General features: G+C 36.0%; 1 protein-coding gene across 5 annotated transcripts; it reads right to left on the minus strand.

Annotated features, from left to right (window-relative positions):
* Positions 1-1039: 1039 nt before the first annotated feature.
* VDAC3 (voltage dependent anion channel 3) lies at positions 1040-17517 on the minus strand. Of its 5 annotated transcripts, none has more exons than XM_027865555.1 (9): positions 17408-17517; positions 14344-14412; positions 12982-13031; positions 8789-8941; positions 7850-7902; positions 5736-5963; positions 4965-5115; positions 1919-1976; positions 1040-1571 (listed from the first exon to the last, which is right to left on the minus strand). In XM_027865555.1, exons 2-9 carry the CDS (start codon positions 14408-14410, stop codon positions 1480-1482), a joined length of 852 nt encoding a protein of 283 aa, XP_027721356.1. In that variant the 5' UTR covers positions 14411-14412; positions 17408-17517; the 3' UTR covers positions 1040-1479. The 5 variants fall into 5 exon arrangements, with proteins under 5 accessions (XP_027721356.1, XP_027721353.1, XP_027721352.1 ...); XM_027865552.1 differs by having other exon boundaries at positions 14344-14415; XM_027865551.1 differs by lacking the exon at positions 17408-17517 and adding an exon at positions 17078-17182 and having other exon boundaries at positions 14344-14415.
* Positions 17518-25620: the final 8103 nt, after the last annotated feature.

A 25620-nucleotide genomic window follows, 5' to 3' on the forward strand; every position in this document is an offset into this window, starting at 1 on the left:
ATTATTGGTTATTTTAACCTGCCCTTTGATAGGTCAAATCAGGTAAAATTTAGCACACTGCCAACATTCAGAAATAAAACCTCTGTCCCTAAAGATCAGTATGAAACTGTTTTTTCTCTTAAAAGCTCTTGCTTATAAAATAGGAAATCAGATTTGAAATTTCTTCATTAAGCTGAGTTATTCCGCAGAAAGAAGGAAAGAAGTCCATATGCTTTCCTCTACCTCTTCTATAACAATCTTCTGTTAAAAATTAATTCTACTAGTATAAATTATTACTAGCAAATACAATTGCTTATTCAAAATACAGAACATCACAAGTTTGTAATACTTTAAACTGCACGAAGACTTTTGGGACAACCTTGTATTTCTGTTTAGCACTTTTGCCATTAATCTGTCAATCTTAAACTGCAGTTATAATTTTGTTTGTTTGTTTGCTAGGCAATGGGGTTAAGCGACTTGACCCGGGTCACACAGCTAGTGAGTGTTATGTTTCTGAGGCCGGATTTGAACTCAGGTCCTCCTGAATCCAGGGCCGGTGCTCTATCACTGCGCCACCTAGCTGCCCCTGCAGTTACAATTTTTAAAAAAGATATGGTAACTCTTTTTTGTGGTCTTTGTGATAGTTCCACTCTTGTACCTCACACACGTCTCTAAGTTTTTTTTTCTTCCCACTGTAAATTTGTATGGTTTTGCTTCTACCTACTCACCTTCTCTATTAAGTTCTTGGCAGCCTTCAACACTTCCTACATAACTCTAACTGACCCTGGAAATGGAGTGAATCACAGTCAAAATGTTTTTCTGAGTAGATCTAAGAAGAGTGGAGTTGAGAGCAGTCTTCTGGTCAGGCTGAATATTTTAAGCAATAAAGGAGATGAGGCAAAGTAGTTGGTTGGAAGAGACAGGCAACAATAGTTTAACAATTTTGGGGTAAGTATCCTGGATATAATAAATCTTTACACAAACCCTACCCGAACTATCATTCATACCAAAGCATTTGTATCATTCAAGTAAACCACCTCTAGGCAACACATAAAAGCAATTATGTTCCAAATGTGATGAATTTATTTTACTCTGATGCAAAACCAAAGCTTTCACTATAGCACAGAGACCAATTTGATAAAAGGTCATGAAAAAGTGGTGTAGGACATGCAGGACATGATGTACAAACTGGAGGATCGGGTCATTTCCTTTATAACATGACACTACACTGTTGTTGAAGAACAAATTTAAAGTAACACTGAGAAACTGAACTGAAATGTGGCACAAACATTACAACTTCCATGCATGCCTTCAAGTATCTCTTTCTTATAATAGACTCAAAAACCTCTAGACTTCAGTGTGGTGGCGCTACAACAATTCTTTGGAAGAATAAAAAGTTCACATTGTTGAAATTTCACAGAAGAATATTAAGGCCAAAACAGAGTGGGTTCATTTCTCTTCATTTCCAGGAATAGATTTGATACTTTACTAAAATCTATATTAAGCTTCCAATTCAAATCCTAACCCAACCTTGTGACCTCCTGCATTGAAGTTTTTCCCATCAATTAAAGCTGAAAGCGTCAATTTTACACCTACAAAGAAAAAAAAAATCCATCATCACATTATTACTGAAAAAAAAAATCTAAATTTTAAACAAGTGCATTCCAGACCTTACCTATGATCACCTACTTAATTCAGTAATCTGATTAATGGTATGATTGGGAAAAAAAAAATTGCGATTTATAAAAATTTATGGTTTATAATCAGACATTATAAGCTCTGGTGTGTGAACAATACCAAAATCAGGATTTTTATAATAAAAACATTTTTCTTTTTGTTTTAATAATTACTACTGATTAATTTATTCCAGCCTTACAATGAAAATCTGTTTTGTTATTCCATCCCCCATCTTCCTTCCATTAACATCATCTTTGCTTACCTGCTCGGAGTGTCTGAGTATAACCAAGTCCAATAAGGCTGGCATTATTCACTTTACCCTAAAATTAGGAGACACAGGAGTTACTTCACATGGAGGTAATCATCACTAGTAGGTTCTACCTATACTCTCCAAATATCAGAAGCATCTTAGGATACAATTGATAACTACTGTATTAAAAGCTTGAGATAAAAGGGTTAATTTCTATGACATCATTTAAATTATTCCTAGGATACTACTATAATAGTGGTTCCTAGAGTCATCCAGAAGTCGGTTCCAAGATTTAAAATCTTTATGATTAAAGATATTTTTTCCTGACAGCTATTTTGACATTACCTTAATTTTATAGTAGCTACTCAATAAATATATGGTGACTCGATTACTGCTACTTATAGTTCCCAGACAATTTTTATCTTTTTTTTACGGATTCAAATTTTTTGAACCTGATAAAGCAATCTTAATTTATGCTTAAAAGCAGATGAGAATATACTATAATATTATATTGAATACCTCACTAAAAATGTTAAGATTCTAATTAGTATAATAAAGTACTTTTTAGAACACTGACATTCATTCAAAAAAATATTTACCACATACCTAATGTATGGGTACCATGTCTTGTTCGGTGAATTTATCTATTATCTACTATGAGCAAAAAATAAAACATCATGATACTGTAAAAATGGTACTAGACTATGAGTTAAAAGAACTTGATTTAAGACCGCGCTCTGCCATTTACTAGCTATATCACATTGGACAAGATATTTAGATTCTCTAAACCTATTTCCTTGTCTGTAAAGTAACAGTAATTTTATCCATCCTGCCTCCTTTATCAAGACTGTTAAGAAAGACATGTATGTAAAAATGTTTTAAATGTTTTATTATGAATCAGTATAGAAACATAAGATATTATAATTACTATTGAGAGGTTACCAAGTGACCTAAAATAGCAGTTCTCAACATGAGGCTCATAGACCCTTTGGGGATTAATCCATGAGGTCAAAATTTTCACAATATTTGTTTTTCAGTCGTGTCCCACTCTTTGTGACCCCCTTGGGATTTTGTTTGCAGAGATCCTGGAATGGTTTGCCATTTCCTTCCCCAGCTCATCTTACAGATGAGGAAACTGAGGCAATCAGGGTTAAGTGCCTTGCCCAGGGTCAGAGAGCTTCTAAGTGTCTGAGGCTAGATCTGAACTCAGGAAGAGGAGTCTTCCTGACTCCAGGCCCAGCACTCTATCCATTGTACCATCTTCCTGACTTATCATAATAATACTAAGATGTTATTTGCCTATTAAAATACTCCTCCTTTTTCCAACTATACATCTGTGTGATGCTGGATCATATACTTCTACTAGAATAACACATCACAGCAGATAAAACAGTCTAGTCTCTCTTCTTTTAAGCCAGACATTAAAGAGATTTACAAATATATACAGAACAATGCCACTTCTCACTACTTTCTTTAGTTTGGAAAATAGTGAAAAAAAAAATATGTTAAACATGTAATGCTGTTTTTAAAATGAATATTTTGAAAATTTATCACTTTTAATTTCTAATGCCATATAGATAGATGTAACTCACATAAACAAAACCAGTTTGGGGTCCTCAGTAATTTTTAAAAGCATAAAAGGGTCCTGAGACCCAAAAATTTGAGAACTGCTGACCTAGAAGCACGAAGTTTCCAAAGCATTAACTTTTATGCAGGGTATATACTTTGTAAAACCTGGCTATCCAATTACTCAAGTAATAAGCACAAATCAAACTAATTCACATAAAAAAAAATTTTGGACCACAGACCTGGGATTTCATTGGCACAGGGAATTCTCTCCACCAATGCATACTAGTACCTGTACAATTTAGTCTTAGAGAGTTGCCTGTGGCACTGAGGGGTTAAATAACTTGGCCAGGGTCACACAGGCAGCATATATCAGAGACCAAGACTTGAACCCAATTTCTCCCTGATTCTGAGTGGATTTCTATCCACTGTGCCATGATGCCTTCTTGAGAGAAAGAGAAGTCTCAATACTTATAAAACTTGAATTATAGATTTTTTAAAAAGAAAGACAGTTTTATTATTTTCACATACACATATGTACATATACATGAACTAACTACTGACAAAACACTGCCAATTGGAGGTGCTACCAGGCCTGCTTTAATGAAAGTAAAGATGAAAAAGTAAAGTAAATCCTTCAAAATAATTTTTTCTAAGATGCCATATAAGATAAATAACTGTCCCAATTGTATCGAGTTAGTATGTGAATTAGTAAAGTCTTAATGATGTTTCACTGTACATGGTATACACCATACACTGCAAAATTTTTGATTCACCATTTGGTATTTAAAGCAAATTACTTAAATCTGGCTGTGCTTCAGTTTCTTCATCTTTAACATGGGGAAGATGGCATGTGCCCTGACAAAAGACAACATATGAAATGAGATAATCGGCAGCTAATTGGTATAGTGAATATTGTGTTGCACCAGGAGTGAGGAAGAACCAAGTTCAAATCTGACCGAAGGCACTAACTATGTGACTTTTGAGTGAATCACTTAATCTCTGCCTCTGTTTCCTCATCTTTAAAATAGGGATAATAACATCACATACTTTCCCAGTTATAAAGACAAAACGAGATTAAGGTTTGCAAAGTGCTTTACAAATACTAAGTGCTATATAAATGCTAGCTACTATTATTATTATATATGAAATGCTTTGTAACTTTAAAATGCTAGAAATGTAAGCAATTATCACGCCTATTACTGAAAGCTATCTTGCCACAAAATAGTAGCAATAGTAATAAGTCTCACTTATCACAGAGAACTAGAGAATTTTAGAATTCAAAAGAGCCTAAGGAATCAAAATTCAAACTCTCATTTTACAAAGGAGTAAATTAAGGCCCAGAGAGGGAAAACAACCTGCCCAAGGTCACAAAGCTAATCAGTGGCAGAACAGTAAATTAATACTCAGGTGTCCTGACTTTCACATAAAACAAACAAAACTTGTGGGTGAAAATTCAAGAGCAGAATGCCATTGGGGCATCCATTCTTACAGATAGAGAAGTTTTTGGATCCAGCTTGTACTTAGCAGCTATGCCAAAACGGGTGTTGTTACTGCCAGCTGTCCAGGCAAGATTTATTGACGTTTCAATTTTCTCATTAACCTTTTGGTAGATTGACCCTCCAAATTCAGTGCCATCATTCCTGTATTTACAATACAGAGAAAAGATATAAAAATCCAGTCTTGCTTAGGTTTTCTTACATGATTAAGAAACAAATACTTATAAATTTGGACCCCATTTTACAACTTCTTATATAAATGAATGACTCCTAAACTGAACTTAAACCTAACTCAGATATTAATAAATGAGCTAAAATTGTCTATGCTGTCGCTCAAATGAGGAGCAGGTAATTTAAGGTGTCTAAGCATCACATAAAATTTGCATGTAGCATTTCCCAGACAATTCAACTGTGTCCAAAAGAAAACAGGTTCTATCTATTGAATTTTCCTAGAATCCACAGACTCTGAGAATTGAGGTTCATGGCAGACAACTGACAATAAATAATACAATCAAAAGGTAAAAGCACAACATTAAAAGAAATAGTATTCAATATTCTCCATAGTCTGGCTCCAACTTAAGCTTTTCTCTTAGATTTCTCATTATATTCCATTTCACACACACTGCACAGAAACTGGTCACTATTTCCTAAATACGTACTTTTCCTCACGCTGCTCACTACTCCACATCCAATATACCAAGTGACAATAACTTTAATTGTTCCATTCTGGCATCTAATAGCAATAATGAACTATCAATACTCACACATGTGTGTGCAGTTGGAAGTCAACAGCCTTATAACCCAAGGCAAAATTATTCTGAGACAGTTTGGATTTAGCCGTGTCAAAACTCATCTGATAGCCAGCGAGCCATCCTTCGTAAGCCAATACAGCCCAGCCATAGATGGTGGGTCCAGAGAAATCAATGTCAACATTTCCACCAAGACTGAAACAGTCCCGCTTATAGGAGGCCTTTAATTTCCCACTCTTCTTTCTGTAAAGAGAAACATTTAATTTTATTCTTCCCAGTTACAATAACTGTTTAGTTGGTAACCCTAATCATAGATCTTTATAGCATCAGACCCCAAAATGAAAGTTTCCTTTAATGATATGCACTACATATAAAAAACTGTTATAAACATCTTAGTAACATAAATATAATTTATTAGTAATAAGAACTTGTGACATTTTTTAACACCTACTCCTTAGTGTAGGTACAAATGATGGGCCATTATTACCATTATTACCAATTTCACAGATATAAGGGACTGAGAAGCTATTCTGGTGAATCCATTTATAAATCACAATTGCATGTACTGAAACAAGAGACCAATATTATTTCAAGATATTTTAGGATACATGTCAGATTCCAAACTTCTTTAAAAGTCTTCCAAATGCCACAAAGGTAACGCTTTTAAGCATTTTAAAGTTATTAATCTATAACGAAGTTATTTAGTTCACACAAATAAGCATGTCCCTATTCTAGAGCTCTACAGATTTATCTAACTCTAGTCATTCCCTTTGAGCATAAATGGAAGAGTATATAAGAACTTTATCTGGTATTACAGCTGCTATATTTATTTTAGCACCTTTCTCCGTGGATTACTGTCTTTGCCTATTTACCATTCAATTGATTTTCTTTTAACTTAAAAAAAATTCTAAAATCAAATGTCAAATAAAATGACCATTTCCAAATACAAATTAGAAGAGAAAGTGGATTTTATGCCTACACTTCTCTGGACTTGCTTCTCTTTTGTGCATTTTTAAAAGTGTTTCAGTAATTTTCATCTCCTCTTTTTTGTAATGCTATCACTAGCCCCCCACTACTCCCACTTCCCCTCCCCAAACTGAAATTTAGAAAAAAAAAAAAAAAAAAAAAAGGAAAAGAAAAGCAGAACTCTTACAACAAATGTGCATACCCATACAAAACAAATTTCCACAATGGCTATGTCAGAAAAACATATGTCTGCTCCTTCAGTCTATCACCTTTCTCTCAGGAAGCTATCCAATTCATTCTCACAGCACACCAGTTCAACATGTAGAGAGCAACAGTATTCCCAAATTACACATGAGAATACTGAGACACAGTGAAGCTTTCTCAATTTCAGAGAACAAATTAGTGGCATAAATTGGAACCAAATCCTGGTTTCCTAACAGTCTAGTTCTTTGGTCATTAGATCATGCTACCTCCTTAATAAACAATTTTCCTGTTAAAGAAACTAATTATAATGAATAAATGAAAGCACTAAGTGTTTACTATGTGTAATGCAGTAAGGATGCAAATAAAAAAACAAGACAGACCCTGCTCTCAATTCTGTATCAAGAGAACACACATATGAACTTTCTTTTTCAGGTCTTCAGTAACTTCTACATTTGTGGGGGCCCATACTTGTGATTTCGTTGGTAAAAAGAATTCCCAGTAAGGAAACACCCTACTAGTGCAGATCAGCAATTAATAATCTTAAAGTGTTGCCAGAGGGCACTGAGGGTTTAACTTGCCTAGGGTCACACAGCTAGTAGGTGTCAGAGGCAGCACTTGAACTTGGGTCTTGCCACCTCAAAGACAGGACTCTATCCATTACACTATTCTGTTTAACTTTCAAGAATACAGTATGGGAAAATAGCTATGTAGTGTTAGACTACCATGCATCATAAACATTTTCTACCAACTACCCCACCCCCACTTTGGCATTTTAACAAATTTGTGATCCACTTTTCAATTTTCATATTCCAAGTTCTCAAGTCCCATAATTTCTTTATCCTTAACATATCCTCCATATTATCTCCTCCAATCTATAATCTCTTTCAAGTTATATGCCTATTTTCCTATGTCCTCTTGACCACAAAGGACGCTTTATAAAATCATGAGCATATAATTACCCTGTGTTTGGTACAAATATGGTGTCAAGAGTCACCTTCAAACCTTCAGCCAACTGAAAAAGATAGAAACATTTAATATTACCAAAACTTAGTACTCAAGCCAATTTTAAGCACCTTTTAATTTTATGTTTAAGGAGAAGAGAATTCACAATACAAAATCTATTACAACACTACCTATCAAAGCATTTTCCTCAACAAAGTTCTCTACCCTTCCCAACAAAGACGACCAAATCCCAATAAAACAAATATTATTAGGATAAAAATCTTTCTATAACAAATTTTTTTAAAAGTTGGTGGCCCAAGAATTTCAAGAATCTTTAAAGGACTACAGTTCTAGTGTTAAAAATTAATTTTGGACATCTTATTCTAACATTTAAATGTTACACTAACATTTAAGTCAACATAAGGAAATATTTACAAATTTCATAAATGCCTTTTTATAGATAGTGAAATAGTACCCTACATACATCTGGCACTGAATTAATATCTGACATAAATAATCTAATAGAATTTTTCTGAAATGTTAATCCAGATCTAGTCAAGGTCTAGAATGGAATGGTACTACACTTCATAATGAAGAAATAATGAAATAGTTAACACTGCACAGCACAGTTGTCAAACCTAAGTGCTGAAACAGATTAAAATGTAATAAAAATACAATACAACATAGATAAGGTTAATTTGAGGTTTTCTAAGTCATTATGCTGCCCCATTTCTATCTGAGTTTGATGCCATAAAGGGTGTTTCTTTACATCATTGAACAATTCTCACTCCCTTTATAAAAGATCATGGTAGGATAAATTTGTATGGACAGAGAAGAAGAGAATAAACTAGACTAGTTACAATACGCTATTAAGAACACATTTTCTGGTTTCATCAACACTCAATTTGCAAAATATACTTATACTTCAATACTAAACTTCTACCCTCTTCTCTTACTTTATCCTCCATGCTGATTTCTGTCCCCAGGGTATTGTCTGTGTTCCATTTTTGAACGAAGGTAAGCCCATAGTCACAGATCTTGTACTTCGTTTCCAAATTACCCGAAGCTTTACCTGTGTCAGTGTATGAATGACCAGATGTAGAAAATTCCTGTGAAAATGAGAAATCAGATAACAATTTCAGAATTAACATGTCAAATTAAACTAATTTTAAAAAGTTAATGCTTTCTAATCTACTACACTGCTCAAAACTATAAAAGTTCACCATTTACATAGCCCCAACACCTAGAATGAGTTTCTGTAGCAACTTTAACCTCCAAATTTCCTTTATCTTTTTTTTTTTTTGCAAATGTTGAATATTTTAATAATTTCTAGATACCCTTCAATCATTAGGGTTCTCTAACACTCATTTTTTTGGCCTCCTACATAACAGTACTATACAAAACTATTTAAGTATAAAGACTGTCTTCAATACTTATATTAGCTTTATGCTTAGTTGTTACTCAATATTTACTGAATGAAAAGTTACTCCAAAATAAGAAATCAACATCATCTTAAAACACTTACATTTTTTATTTATTTTTATTTGTTTGGTGAGGCAATTAGAGCTAAGTGACTTGCCCCGAGTCACACAGCTAGTGAGTGTTATGTGTCTGAGGCTGTATCTGAACTCAGATTCTCCTGACTTGAGGGCTGGTGCTCCATCCACTGTACCACCTAGCTGTCCCAACACACTTAAATTTTTGACATTTAGGTCAAACCCTTAGTTCTAAGATGTTGAAAGAAATTAGTTTTTCCCTAATTCTTTGTTCTATTAACTAGCTCACCATTTCATAGTGAAATTCGCAGTAATTCATGTGACTCTTAAATGAAAATGATTACCTAGTTCTATATTATGCCTCTCAAACTACCATTAATAAGAGTAGAATAATTAGTTTTTTTATGGTCTGAATTCTAATGATTGTTTTAGAAATTATAATTTGCAGTATTTATAGTATCCTCAATCAACTGTAATGAAAAGCATCTGCCCTATTCTTCACCTGAAAATATCAGCTGAATAGTCAAAATTTATCACCATTAATATGTAAACTATCAGGAACAAAATGCTGATTGGTATTCTTAAGGCAAACAATTCAAAAGTACTGTCAGTTCTCTATGGTACCATTTCACAGTTCTCATAGGTTTGCTTCCTCCAATTAGCAAACACCCTGCCATCTAATGCTAGTTAAACAGACTATGTTAGAGAAACATGACTAGACAGTTATGATATACTTATCAACACAAAGCAGACTTTTAGAGGAAAAGTCCATGAAGCTCAGTTAGCTCAAACGCTAGTTAAAAATTATCACATTTTAATCGTATTGACATTGCACAAAGTTCTTTTAATGGGATAATCCTATTTTTCCACTGGTTACTAGCATAAAGTATTTCAGTTTAGTGACAAAAAATCTGAAATCTTGGTGACAATGACAACTACAATAATGAATATAAAAATGATTACATTGTCAAGGAAATTTCAGCTATAATGTATCAAGATAAATTGCTCCTATCTTCCAAATTCCATTACTTCTGGTTATTTCTCATTTAGAAGTATCATAGATCTAAGAAAGCTGTGGTTCATATAGTACATGAGTTTTAAACATGTTGAATTATAGACACAAAATTAAGTTTTTGTATAACTACCTAATAATGTTTTACACTAGTAAAATATTAGTGGCATGCTTAAAAAATATGCTAGGCATTTTACAACTCTATATTACATGCTAGTTAGCAATACCAATCACAAAAAATATTATTGCAACACAGATGGGTTGTTTGTATGATGAAAATATTACAATATCATTTTCCACGTCTGGAAAATGAAAAGGATGTCATTCTGTTTTGGAATTTTGATAGCTGTGATGAAAAAAGCTTATTACCAGACCAAAAACATACATAAGGAATAAAAAAGCAAGCACATAAGCACACTCTTTATTCTTACCAGCTGGATGAATAATCCCAAACCACAGCAGCATGAAAAGATAAATTTTTAAAGTTTTGTGATTTTTCTGAACATGAAAGCTACTTCTTTAGGTTCCCATATACCTTTTAAAAATATCATTATTATTTAATACAAAATCTTACACAGCTTTTAAAAAAAGAAAAATCCAAATGGAAAAACAATGATATTCTCTATATAAGAGGCTTCCTCTAAAAGGGCAAATAAATAAAATGTTCATGAATACATGCTATCCCTACGAAGCAGGTATTCATCCTTATTTAACAAATAGAAATACTGAGACATAGAATGGCAATGCCAATACAAGATCAGAGTTAGTGCCAAAGCCACTGATAGAAGAACACAAATCTTTCAATTCTAATCTTCTATTCTAACCACATCATAATGTCCCAAAATGATGGCTGCAGTGATTTACAAAGGTCCTGAAGGACATGCAAGAGATGATGCCAGCGACAATAAAACAAAAAGGTAGACTGGAAATTGTTTATACTTCCTGGACCTCTCTTGAATGAAATTAATGGCTAAGGTGCCCCTGAAAGTAAACCAACAAAACCCTATGTTCATGATTTCCAATAAAAAGCTTTTAAGAGCATCCATTAAAGCCTAGTCTGGGCTTGTGTTTTATTTTGTCAATTAATCAACAAAGGATTAGAGAGACAATAATGAATCAGTTTGTGAAAGTGAAGGAGACTAAAACTTTAATGGAGTGTATAAGTAAATTCTAAATTTTCAGTAAAATTAAAAATAGACATATTCATATGACTTTGGTCCTGGGATAGATACCTACCATCTGTCTTTACCTTTGACAGATTCAAAAAGCTCTTTTAAAAATATGACGTATATTCAAAGAAAAAATTTGCTCTCTTTATCCCTATGCTTAATTGTCTAAATAGGGCTGCTGGCTTTAGGAGAGAAATAGTTATCTTGGAAAAAAATTTTGTAGCAGGTTTCTTTGATAAAAATTTAATTTCACACATATATGTATACATACATAATACATACACATACAATACACATATACATACACACATATGTAAAACAAATTCAAGTTTATAAGAATAAGAATCATTCTCCAATTGATAAATGGTTAAAAGATACTAAAAGGCAACTCCTAAATGATGATATACAAGCTATCAACTGCTATATGTGTGAAAATATGCTCCAAATCACTAATGATAGAGAAATGCAAACTAAAGGAACTCTGAAACTCCACACCACACCCATCATATTGACAAAGATACACAATGACAGATGTTAGAGTGGCTATGGGAAAACAGGCATATTAATGCACTATGGAACTATGAACTGGCATAGCCATTTTGGAACTATGCCCAAAAAGTCACTAAACTATGCATATCTTCTGACTTAGTGATATTTCTACTAGGCCCAAATCCCAGTAAGAGCAAAGAAAATGAATCCATTTAGAGCAGTTCTTTTTTGTAGTGGCAAAGAGCTGGAAATGCCCATAAATTGGGAAAATACTGAATAAATTATGAGTGAGATAGAATTGCATAGAGCTCTAAGAAATGATGAAGTGGTTCAGAGAACCTTGGGAAGGCTTGTAGGAACTGATATAGAGTGAAGTGAGCAGAATCAGGAGAATAATTTATAAAATCACAACTTTGTAAAGACAAAACAATTCTGAAAGGCTTAAGATCTTGGATCAATGCAATAACCAACCATAATTCCAGAAGACAGCTAATGGATTCAAGATACAGAATGAGATATGTATTTTTGGACATGGCAAATATGGGAATTTGTTTTGCTTGACTATGCATATTTTTACAAGGTTGTATTTTTCTTTTAAATGAAAGGTAAAATATGGGAGAGAAAATAAATGCTTATTAAATGAAAAATTAAATAGGAATGATCATGGGATCAAGATTATGACTAGGAAAAAAGAGCAAAGTGCACAAAGCACACTGTAACTACCTTAGCTCATTCTCTGAAGAAGAACCTAAGTGCTACAGCCTAGAATAAAGAGACAGAATATCCAAAACAAGTGATATTCACCATTAGAAATAGGCATGACTTCTTTTTAAAATTATGTAACTTTAAGGAATTGCAATGAAAGATTTTTTTGAAGAGCCAACAGGAAAAACAAAGTACACATCTATGAAAAATGTGGAAAATGACACAAATCATTAAGTGTTCCTTTAGGCCAACTGCCATTTAAAACCTCAGGTACTCACCACTCCACTGCAAGACTTGGTTCTAAGATCTATTTTAACCATACCAAACCCTGAAATAGAAAAGAGTATCATAATATTAAAAAGGTGAAAGTGAACAATATTTTTTAAATTAGAAGGCATTAAAAAGAGCTATGCATGCTACAATCTAATATGGCTATTATATCTAGGTAACTCCAAGGCAGCTTTACAAGACCAGGAAGAAGAGAATTAGCCTAGTTATTCATAAAGATGAGAAATACTTCTGCCACATTACAAGAGAGAACTGAGCACACTGGAAAACAATTTAGCTGACATGTACCTATACCCAAGCTAAAAATGACAGCTAAGTTTCATAACATTTACTGAATAGTCATAATACATTCAGCAAAGGAAAATAACACCAGCACGATTCAATTTAAAAATATTTTTCAGTCACTGAGATTGCTACATAAATTGTTGCTGTTCAGCCACGTCTGATTCTCTGTGATCTCATCTGGGGTTTTCGTGGCATAGATACTGGAATGGTTTGCCATTCCCTTCTCCAACTCATCTGACAGATGAGGAAACTGATGCCAAGAGAGTTAAGTGACCTGCCCTGGGTTACAAGGCCTGAGGCCAGATTTGAACTCAGGAAAATCAGACTTCCTGATTCTGGGCCTGGCACTCTATCCACTGCTCCAGATAAAGTAATGATTTTGTGTACGTTATTGCTTAGGAAGGGCACTGATAAGCTCGAGGGCAACTAGGATAGTGATGGGTCTTGAACCCATTCTATATGTGGATTGGGTAAAGAAACTGGGGATATCTGGCTTGAAGAAGAAAAGACTGAAAAGGATTATAATGGCTATTTTCAAGTATATCAAAGACTGTCACATGGAAGAGGCATTGCATTTATTCTGCTGGGCCTCAGTGGGCAAAACCCCAAGCAATCATAAGCTGCAAAGAAGCAACTTAATCTTAACGTCATTATAAACTAATAATTAGAATTGTCCAAAAATAGAATGGGCTACCTGGGGATTCCCTCTCAATGGAGGTCTTCAAGCAAAGGCTGGATGACTATTTGCTAGGATTCTTTTTAGGGTATGGGTTAGACTACATGATTACTAAGATCCATTCCAACTCTCAAATTCTATGATTATGGGTAAATATGATATTTATTTACTTGTCAGTCTTCTGCACTGCCTAACAAGAATATTGGTCTAGAACTAGAAATAAAGTAACAAAAGCAAAAAAAGTCTTTCTTAAAATATATTACTTCTCTTAATGAGTATCAGGGCTTTAATATAAATCTACTCTTTATCTCTCTAAATAATATGAAAACAGTTAAAATATTAACATTATTTTATAAGCAAAGGAACTAAAATTCACTAACAGCATACATACCATATCCTTTGTTGAAGACATCTCTGGCAGCCTTTCCTAGGTCACAGTAAGTTGGTGTCTCACACATTTCTTCTAAGAAAAAGAGAAACAAAGAAATAGAATAATTTAACAAAAATAGAATAGTTCTTTCATTACCTTGTCCAATTAAAGGGGTAGTGCTATCTCATTAAGACTTTTAAGAAAAGCAATAAAGTAAAATTAACAACTATCCAGTATCAAAGAGAAGTATTTAAAGCTTGTCTACTATTTAGATATACTGTTTAGATTTCAAAGTTTAACATGACTGAATAAGAAATGAGCAACAAGAAAGATGTTTGCATCCAGACCTGTAATATAATACTAGAAAAAAAAAACTTGATTAACATTCCCACATTCAAATTAAATTTTGTTATCCATTAACTGACACAATTACAAAAGGCTAAAAAAAAATAAAATTCTAGATCACTCTGCTGTTTATAATGGAGCTTTTCCAGATGAGAAAAATAAAAGAGCACTCTCATAATTTATATTCAGAGGTGCTCTTGATGGAATATAAAAGAACTCTCTTCTTTTAAATGCAACCAGATATCTAGACCAATAACGCTTGATGTTTTTCAAACAACGTGCAAAAAACCCCTGTAGATAAAAACCTCTCTTGGAACTGTTATAAAAACTGAGGTAAAAAGTATCTCAGACGCAGAGCAAAATAAGCAGAACCAAGAGAATATACAAAATGACTACATTAAGGTAAATGAAAAGATCACCAAAAGGAAATTTAATCTCAAGTAATGAAAAAGCCAATAAAGGCCTTGGAAAAGAGATAATGAACATACCTCCATGGCAGAAGTGGAAGACTACTAAGAAAGAATATCGTATACATTGTCAGACAAGGTTTCTTTATTGAATGCAGTTGCATAAGTGTTTTTCATTGTCACAAGGGAGAGTTCAACCTTGGGACATAAGGATACAATAAGGGGTAGGAAATGACCGGTATGTAATGACAAAAGACAAATAAATAAAAAGCACAGGAGGGAAACTTTTTATGAACCCTGGAAAGGAAATAACAAACTCAACATAACTTTGCAAATTCAGTTCTTCAAAAAATGAATTATCCTATAATTGAACATCATTCACTAAAAATGGGGTTCTGGAACCAGGCCTAAACACAATAATCTGTATGGTCAAAAACCTTTCTGATCCAAGATAAAAATGGTGCAAAGACAGAGATTAAATCCTTCAAAAGTCCAAAGTGGCTTGACCTTTCACTTTTACTGTGAAATATTCATCACCTGCCATTATGATTTTTGCCAAGTTCTCACACTGCCTTTGTGAGCCTAATGTTCCTCTGCCCTCTTTATATAATAAGAAATCTAGGTTACGTTTCTGACAATCAGATATAAAAGACTAAATCAATCAAATGCAGAACTATTTCACACCATCCCCTTAGTCCAAACTTGTGGTTATTACTAGGAAGCACAGTGCTCCTGAAGGCACAGTCTGGGTACCTGGACTATTTGCATATTCAAGGCAAAATATGTTAAGTGAATGATGCCATTCTTAAACCCAGCCCTCTGCTAGTTATTTAATCTAAACCCATCAAATATTGCAAAAAATGAAAAAATGTTAAAAAAAAAAAGGTTTAGCTGTTCAAAAAAGAGTAACGAAAGACCTCTATCAACATCACTAAATAGTATAAACTTCAATTTTGTCCTGAAATACAAAATTTCTTATTTTACTTCTAGGACAATTTTATTAAAATAAGACCGTACTAGGGTCTTTTTTATGTTGCTATTTTTAGGAGACACTGTCTGACTTAGTCCTACAAAGAGTTTTAGTTTTTCATTCAACTTCAAAACCTCTCCCAAATAGAGCAAATTTCATGATTTAGTTTCTATTTTCTTTACTGATCTCTACTTTGCTTGGTCCAATGTCATTTTTTCCAAATGCTAATTAGTGGCATTTTTTTTAAAACGGTAGGCAAGAAGAATCTGGGGCTCTATGTTGCTAAAGAGTCTGTGATGTTTTATTTATGTTAGCTAAATGAAATATAGCTGTTGAGCTCTGCTATGCACCATGTGCGGGTAGTTATTAGATAAAACTATATAACACATCACCGACTACAGTATTATATTAACTTAGCCGTTCCGGGTTACTCTCTTGGAGTCTGTACTGAGAGCGTCCTGGTTTAGACTTTAAACAACTTATCTATGACGGGGCCCTAGCATTCCAGAAGTACAAACTTTGCTCGAATATTATCATCTTTCCTCTATTAACGGAGCTCGGGCACTAAAACGCGAGGACCCAAGGGCGCCGGCGCGGCCGCGGCTCCTCCCACGGGACCGCAGCGGGGGGTCCGGGTGCCAAGTTCCGGGAGCAGGTGACAACCCCTCCCCCCACCCCGGGCACGCTCCCGGGCACGTTCGGAGGCTCGCGACAGGCGCTCCAGACATTCAGATTGAGGACTACAAGGGGCGGGCTCCCCCTCCCCCCGCTCGCCCGCCCAGTCCTGCCCTGCACCTTCGGCCCTAACACAAAACCCCCTACCCTCGCTCGCTCCCTCACTCCCTCCCTCCCTCACCACTCCCCCATTCCGGCGCTTCCCCGCCCCCCAAGGCGCCGTTCTCACAGTTACAAAGCGTTCTCTTCTCCTCCCCCGTCCATTCCTGCCTCCTCGTCGTATTCCACCCCAATCCCCAGATCCGTTCCCCTAGCCTGGGGCCGGTATGCGTGGCTCGCGAGCCTGCGGCCTGCTCACCTCTAACTGAGCAGCCAGTCTCTCCTCTTCACCAGGGCAAAGCTGAAGGTCTTCTCCACACCGACCCCGCGTGCGCCTGCGCCGAAATCGCTCCCAGAGCGGCGCCTGCGCACGGCGGGAGGCTCGTTCTTCCGCTCCGCCCCGCCCAAGCCGCTCTCCCAACCCCACCCCTGAGCGCTCGCTTCTGCGGCGCCTGCGCTCTGGTTTTCGGGCACCTGCCGAGGGGAGTGCCGGCGCGGCGGGACGTGGTGTGGTGGGGAAAAGGGAGAACTTGAGGTATCCAGGAGGGCGCAAAGCCATCCCGAAAAGGGCCAGACTCTAATCGCTTACCGTGTACACGTGCGCGGGAAGGCTCCCCGACACACAGAGGAGCCGAGGAGCTAGGCGAGCGAGGGAATGGACTCTAGAAAAATGCGACCATCCCTAAATGTGGCTGCTCTCGCGAGAACTGCCGGGGGCGGGACCCCGGTTCTGTTACCAAGGCGAAGGAAGGCGGAGCGCTGCTGCTCCGGAGGGCTCGCCTGGTGCTAGGCACTCTTTGCCAGGTTCGGATCCCGTGTGGCCCTGGGACAGCCATTGCAGTGCTCTGACCCTCGGTCTCCTCCTCTGTAAAATGGAAATGGTGATAATAACCGGCCCACCTCAGGCTTGTTGTGAGGTTCAAGTTCGGGAATATAAAGAGCTTTGCAAACACCTTGAAGGGCTCTATGAATTAGTTGATTTTTTGGGTTTTTTTTTATTATGTATTATTTAGGAATAGCCTGTACCAGGGATGGGAAAATCTGCGGCCTCCAGGCCGCAGGTTCCACACCCCTAGCATAGGGTGTTAGAGCTAGAAGAGATTTTAGAAACCACCTAGTCCAACTCCTTACTTTGTAGGTGAGGAAACTTGAAATTTGTTCTGTGACGTTTGGATTCAGTCAAAGGGCCGCCCTTGAGGACCTAGAGGGCCACGTGTGGCCTCCAGGACGCAGGTTCCCCACCCCTCACCCTGAACCCTTCTGCTTCCATCCTGAGTGGATGCTTTGGACTCCTTAATTTTATGCTTCACCCAGAAATGGTTAAAAATTGAATGATGTAATAATAGTAGCTAACATTTATATAGGGCTTACCACATGCCAGGCACGGCGCTAAGCTCTTTACTATTATTATTTCATTTGATCTTCACAACAACCCTGGGGGGAGGGGGGTGCTATGAGATCAAGTAGAAAAGGATGGTTTGTTTAATGACTGGGAGTGTCTTTGGACCTTCTTACAAGGCCTAATGTTAAAACAGATATGTCTTAAGAAACCTGTGTTCCTATATCATATTATTCATTTAGATTTGGAAGGTATCCAAAAGGTCATTTAGTCTCTTCTATCCAGTCCCCTATTTTATAGATCAAGAAACCAAAGTTCTGAGAAGTTCAGTGTTCTGGCCTAGGCCACCCAGGTAGTAAGATTAGAGACAGGATTGAAGTCCAAGTCCATTAACTCCAAATTACATTTTCTTTGCACTGCATCACATTGCCTTGAAGAAGAGATCTGACCTGGATTGGCCTGAGCCTGCTCTTTATATGATGGAGAACAGAGATTTGGAAATTGTTCCTTTCAACAGCTCTTTCTTCAAAGGCCTCCCTATGAGAGCAATCTCAGCTCACCCATGTGGGCATATTCTCCTTCCCTTATATATTGGAAAAATTCTCCTCTAAGATTTATCTAAAATTTATTTCAAACAATAGCTTGCTAAAATTACAGCCTCAGAATAATTCGGCTTCACTCCCTTTTATACTCTTTCCTCAATCAATCTTCACAAATAGTGGAAATACCAGGAGTCAATTATTTTTCTCCTTAGCTATGTAAATATTCCAACACCTAATCTTAGTGTGTGGGTGACTGAGTTCTCAGGACTTAACAAATTTGGAAGACTTGTCCAAGGATCTAACTAGCTTTGAGGAAACTTAGTCACAGCATCTCATGGAGAAAACTTAACCAAGGTATGTAGAAGTGATCAGATACTTCTTTAAATAGTATTTTTTTTCAATTATATGTAAAGACAATTTTTAACATCAATTTTTTAAATAAAATTTTGAGTTCCAAATTTTCTCTCTTCCTCCTTCCCCTCCCTCCACCCTAAGAAGGTAAGCAATTTGATGTAGGTTATATATGTGCAATCATGTAAAACTTATTTTCATATTAGCCATGTTGTAAAATAAGAAACAGAACAAAAGAAAAAAACTACAAAAAATAAAGTGAAAATTGTATGCTTCGATCTGTATCCAGATTCCATTGGTTCTTTTTCTGGATGTGGATAACGTTTTCCATCATGAGTCTTTTGGAATTGTCTTGTGTCGTATTACTGAGAAGAGCTAAGTCAATCATAGTTGATCATCAAGCAATGTTGCTCTTACTTTGTACAATGTTCTGGTTATGCTTGTTTCACTTTATTTTATGTATTATTGTTAATATATTATATAACATATATTTATATTACATTTATTTATATATATTCATGTAAGTCTTTTCAGATTTTTCTGATCAGGTCCTTCTTGATAAGTGCCTCAAAAATCACATTGCTAGAACAGTTTGAGACTAACCAAGCTGGTGGAATAGAAGAACAAAGTACAGTCTAACCCTTCCAACAGCTATATGAACAAAGATGTCAAACAAGTACAAGATTGAATAGTGATCAGAAATCTAGGAAGAGATCAGGGTGGGTCATCTTTCCAAAACAGGTTCAACCCACAGGCAAATGACCAGGGCAGGAACTCTGGAATAGAGGTGGCTTGAAATCATGGAGCCAGACCCCAGGAACAAAACAGGGAGATTAAGATCTCAGACTCAGGCCCTGGGTGTAGGTGTATTTCTTTAATCCAGGTTAGGCTCACTCTCCTACAAAGAACAGGGCCTCAGCACTCAGGATATGGCCTCATGGCACAGGGGTCCCAGCTTTGTCATTAGGCAATCTAAGACTCAGTTCCCTGGCACAGAGGCCCATGGTGTTGTTGTTCTACCCAAGAGAGGTAATGTCAGAACCATACTTCTGGAGCGGAAGAGTCACAACTCTGACTCTATAACCCAGGAGAGGAGATCTTGGGAGTAGATTCGATTCAAAGTCAGGGCTAAAGCATGGGCCAAAGCATGGTTGCTGTGACCCCAGCAGCAGAACTACAGATAAAATAGGCCAGAGCTATTCAAAGCTGTGACAGTCTCACTAGAAATGAGCAGAGGCTAGCCCTAACACAAAATCCTAATCTGGGAAGTAAAACTGGAAAAATTAGTAAACAAAAAAAGATAAAGCACCATTATGATGACTTAGATATCTAAGTCACAAATTCAGAAGAGGAGAATAATTCTAAAACTGTTTCAAACAAAGGCTCAAAAAAGAAGAAAACACAGTTTGGTCACCAAATCAATAAGAGTCTCTAGAAGACATGAAGTAAGAAGTTTGTTGGTTTTGTTTTTTAAGGCATTTAAAACTTATAAATTAAATGAGAGCACTAAAGGAAAGAATTGAAAAGAAATGAGTTATAGAGAAGAGAGTTGGAAAGTGAGTAAGCACAAGAGGTATAAGACCTTACCCAAATAACAGACCCCTTGAAAATTAGGATGGACTAAACAGAGTTAAGTTAATGACTCTAGGAGAAAAAAAGAAATATTAAGATAAAGTCAAAAGACTGAAAAAATAGAAGAAAACGTAAGGAATCTCATATCAAAAGGCAACTGGCTTGGAAAACTGAACAAGGATAGATAATTTAAGAGTACCAAAAATCCATGACCAAAAAAGGAGTCTGTTTATCATATTTCCAGATATTATGAAAGAAAACTGCCCAGATCAGTTAGAACAAGAAGGCAAAGTGAAAATAGAAAAGAATCCATTAGTTACCTCTTGAAAGAAACTCCAAAGTGAAAACTCTCAGGAGCATCACAAAGTCCAGAGCTTCCAGATCAAAGAAAAAAAATCCTGTAAGTAGCCAGCAAGAACATTCTCAAGTACAAAGGACTATAGTCATGATCACACAAGATTTATCAGCTGCCAGTATTAGAAATTAGAGAGCATGGAATGTAATATTCCAAAAGGCAAAAGACATAGGCCTACAGCCAAAAATAACATACCCAACAAAATCAGTTGTGGTCCTACAGGAGAAAAAAATAGATCTTCAATGAAAGAGAGGACTTCCAAGCATTCCTGATGAAAAGACCAGAGCTGATTGGAAACTTTGAAATATAAATACAGGAGGCACAAGAAACACTAAAAAGTTAAATACAAGGGACCAATAGGAAGAAACTTTATAATAATGAACTGTTCCTGTTCTTTTGGGGGAAGAGAATGATGAAAGGTACCTCTATAACTTTAATGTCACAAGTGGTCATTTTGTTGTTGTTGAGTCATTCAGTTGTATGTGACTATTTGTGGTCCCATGGACTATAGCCATCAGGCCCTTCTATCTTCCACTATCTCTTGATGTCTGTCTAAGCTCATGTGCTTTGCTTCCATAACACTACCTATCCATTTCATCTTCTGCAGTCCCCTTTTCCATTTGCCTTCAATCTTTCCCAACCTTTCAGTGAGTCTTGTCTTCTCATTATGAGGACAAAGTGTTTAAGCTTCAGCTTCAGTATTTGACCTTCCAGTGAATGGTTTGAATTAATTTCTTCAATTATTGATTGATTTGACTTCCTTGTTGTCCAAGGGACTCTCAAAAGTCTTCTCTAGCACCACAGTTTGAAAGCATTCAGCTTGCCTTATAGTCCAACTCTCACAGCCATACATTGATAAAGAAAAAACCATAGTTTTGACTATATGGACCTTTGTTGGCAAGATGTCTCTGTTTTTTAATATGCCATCCAGATTTGCCATACCTTTCCTTCCAAGAACCAAACATCTTTTAATTTCGTGGCTACAATCGCTGTGTGCAGTGATCTTTGAGCCTAAAAATATAAAATCTGACACTGCTTCCATTTCTTCTCCCTCTGTTTGCCAGGAAGTGATGGGATCAGTTGCCAAAATCTTAGTTTTTTTGATGTTAAGCTTCAAGCCAGCTTTTACACTCTCCTCTTTCACCCTCATCAACAGGCTTAATTCTTCTTCACTGTCTGCCCTCAGAGTAGTATTGTCTGAATATCTGAGATTATTGATATTTCTTCTGGCAGCCTTAATTCTGGCTTTTGATTTGTCCAGCCTATCATTTTGCATTATGTACTCTGCATATAAGTTAAATAAAGTGACAATATATACCCTTGCCGTACTCTTTTCCAATCTTAAATCAGTCACTTGTTCCAAGTTTGATTAGTGTAGTCAATGAAGCAGAAGTAGATATTTTTCTGGAACTCCCTTGCTTTCTCTGTAATCCAACAAATACTGGCGATTTTGTCTCTAGTTTCTCTGCCTCTTTGACAACTAGCCTGCTCTTTTGGTATTTCTTGGTTCACATATTGCTGAAGCTTAGCTTGCAGAATCTTAATCAAAACCTTGCTGGCATGTCAGATGAGTGCATTTGTTCAGTAACTTGAAGATTCTTTGGCATTGCCTTTCTTTAGGATTGGGGCATAAATTGATCTTTTCTAATCCAGTGGTTACTATTGAGTTTTTCCAAATTTGCTGGCATATGGAGTGAGGTACTTTAAGAACCTCATCTTTTATGATTTTAAATAGCTCAGCTGGAATTCCATCACCTCCACTAGCCTTATTATTAGCAACGTTTCCTAAGGCCTACTTGACTTCATTCTGCAGAATGTGTGACTGGATCAGTAAACACACCATCATGGTTATGGGTAATGTTAAGGTCTTCCTTTTATCTTCTGTATTGTCTTGCCAACTCTTTTTAATGTCTTCAACTTCTGTTTAGTCCCTACCATTTTTGTCTTTTATCATGCCCATTTTTTTTGCATGAAACTTTCCCTTGATATTTCTGATTTTCTTGAAGAGCTCTCTTGTTTTTCCATTTTATTGTTTTTTTCTATTTCTCTGCATTGCTCATTTAAGAAAACTTTCTTATCTCTCCTTGGAATTTTGCATTCAGTTAGACGTAGCTTTCCTTCTTTCCTCACCTATTTGTAAAGCCTCATCAGACAGCCATTTTGCTTTCTTGCTCTTCTTTTTCTTTGAAATTTTTTTTGTTGCTGCCTCCTATACAATATTGCGACCTCTGTCCATAGTTCTTCAGGCACTCTCTCTACTAGATCCAATGCCTTAAATCTATTCATCACTTTCACTTCATATTCATAAGGGATGTTATTTAGGTCACGCCTATACAGTCTGATGGTTTTCCCTACTTTCTTCAATTTAAGCCTAATTTTACAATAAGAAACTCATGATCTAAGCTACAGTCAGCTTCACGTCTTGCTTTAACTGGCTGTATAGAGCTTCTCTACCTTTGGCTGCAAAGTATATAATCAATCTGATTTCAATATTGACGATCTGGTGATGTTCACATGTAGAGTTGCCTTTTAGATTGTTGAAAAAGAGTCTCAACACCATCTGTCTCGAATTCACCCCATCCTTCAACTTGGCTCTTGACTCTCCTCTCAGCCCATCTCCTGGAGGCCTCTTGTCTGCTCCAGTGTTGAAACTATCGGGGAACCTCCTCTAAGAGCGAATGACACTGTAACCATCAGAGCAAGTAAGTTCATGACAAACATTTCTTCCATGTAAACAGATGGGTATAGGTGTCTTTCATCCTAGAAAGGATACAGTGCCTAAGACTGAAATTGGAAAAAAACTAAGATGCACAAGGCAACTCCAGATGTGATTTTTGTCTTTGGATTCAGAACCCATTTTGGTGGTGGCAAAAAAACAGGATTTGGCATGGTTTATGATTCCCTTGGCTATGCAAAAAAAAAAAAAGAAAAAGATGAACCAAAGAACAATCTTGCAAGGCATGGCCTTTATGAGAAGAAAAAGACATCAAGAAAGCAGCAAAAGGAACACTAGGACAGAATGAAGAAAGTCAGGGGTACTACAAAGGCAAATGTCAGTGCTGGCAAAAAGTGAGCTGGAGATTTCGTAACAAGGAATAAAAGGCACTATGGATGATGTTTATCTGTGAAGATAGTATGGATTTTTTTCATCAGAGCACAAATAAACTGTGTAAAAACTTTTAAAAAAGAGTGTTTGCTATGACCAGCAAGTTATCTTGACAAAACTTTGTTGTCTCTGCCCTGCTTCATTTCGTACTCCAAGGCCAAACTTGCCTATTATTCTAATTATGTTTTAATTTCCTACTTTAGCATTCTAATCCTCTATGATGAATATGACATCTTTTTTGGTATTATTTCTAGAAAATGTAGGACTTCATAAAACTGATCAATTTTGGCCTCTTGGCATCAGTGGTTGGAGCATAGAGTTGTATTATTGTGATATTAAATGGTTTGCCTTGGATTGGAACAGCCATCATTTTGTCATTTTTGAGATTTCACCCCAATATTGCTTTTATCACCCTTTTATTAACTGTGAGGGCTACTCCATTTCTTCTTTGCAGATCATGTACCCAAGGGATTTAGGCAATCTCACCTATCAGCAATGTTCTGCAGAGACTGACTGCCTTGCAAAGGTTAGTCCCTGAATGAAAAAATAGAAAGGAAAAACCTCAATCCTAATTTAATAATTGGTTATTAACATAATAGAAAAATAATCACCTCTCATATCGGTAAAACAGGATAGTATAACAGATTGAATTAGAAAAAAGAATCTATTATGTTATTTGTAACACACATAGAATTAAAATAAAGTGTTTAGAAAAATCACGATTTTAAAAGAGTCAACAGCAAAAATATATTTAATTAAAAGAGAGAAACAGTAGGACAGTGCATTTTATTGAATGATACCATAGACGATGAATTCATTTCAATGCTTAAATAAACTAACCACATAGAGAAGCAGGGTAGTAAAGTTAATAGAGAACTGGCCTTGGAACCAGTTAGGCTTGAATTTAAGTCACACCTCTGCCATAAGCTGGCTGTGTGATGTGGAGTTAGTCACTTACTCTCTCAGTGCTCTAAGCAGACCTCCAAGTCTATAAACTGCAGAAAAGATTCTGGCCTGAATTGGTAGAGGGAATTTCCTCATCCAGGAGTTCCCTACACTAATGAAATCACAGATCAAAAAAAGAAAGGAAGGAAGAGAGAGGGGGAGGGCAGAAGAGAGAGTGAGAAAGGAAGGAAGGAAAAATAATCATGTATTAGGGCATAAAAACCTTACAAACAAATGCTGAAAAGCAATTAAACACATCCTTTACTAACCACAATAGAATAAAATTACATTGAATAAAGGCTGTTGGAAAAAGGATTAAAAATCAAATGGAGACTAAATAACTTAATCCTAAAGAATCGGTGAGTCAAAGAACACATTATAGAAATAATAGATAATTTAATTAAAGATTATAACAGCAATAAAAAACATATCAAAAGTTTTTGGATGCAGCCAAAACAGTTGTTTGGGGAAAACTTTTATTTCTAAAAATTTTCATCAACAAAAGACAGAAAGAACAGTTCGATAAATTCAGCATGTGACTAAAAAACCTAGAAAGCTAATGAATTTTTAAAACTCAATTAAGGGGCAGCTA

This window comes from Vombatus ursinus, unplaced genomic scaffold (assembly GCF_900497805.2).
Source record: "Vombatus ursinus unplaced genomic scaffold, bare-nosed wombat genome assembly UNPS02014778.1, whole genome shotgun sequence".
Taxonomy (NCBI): domain Eukaryota; kingdom Metazoa; phylum Chordata; class Mammalia; order Diprotodontia; family Vombatidae; genus Vombatus; species Vombatus ursinus.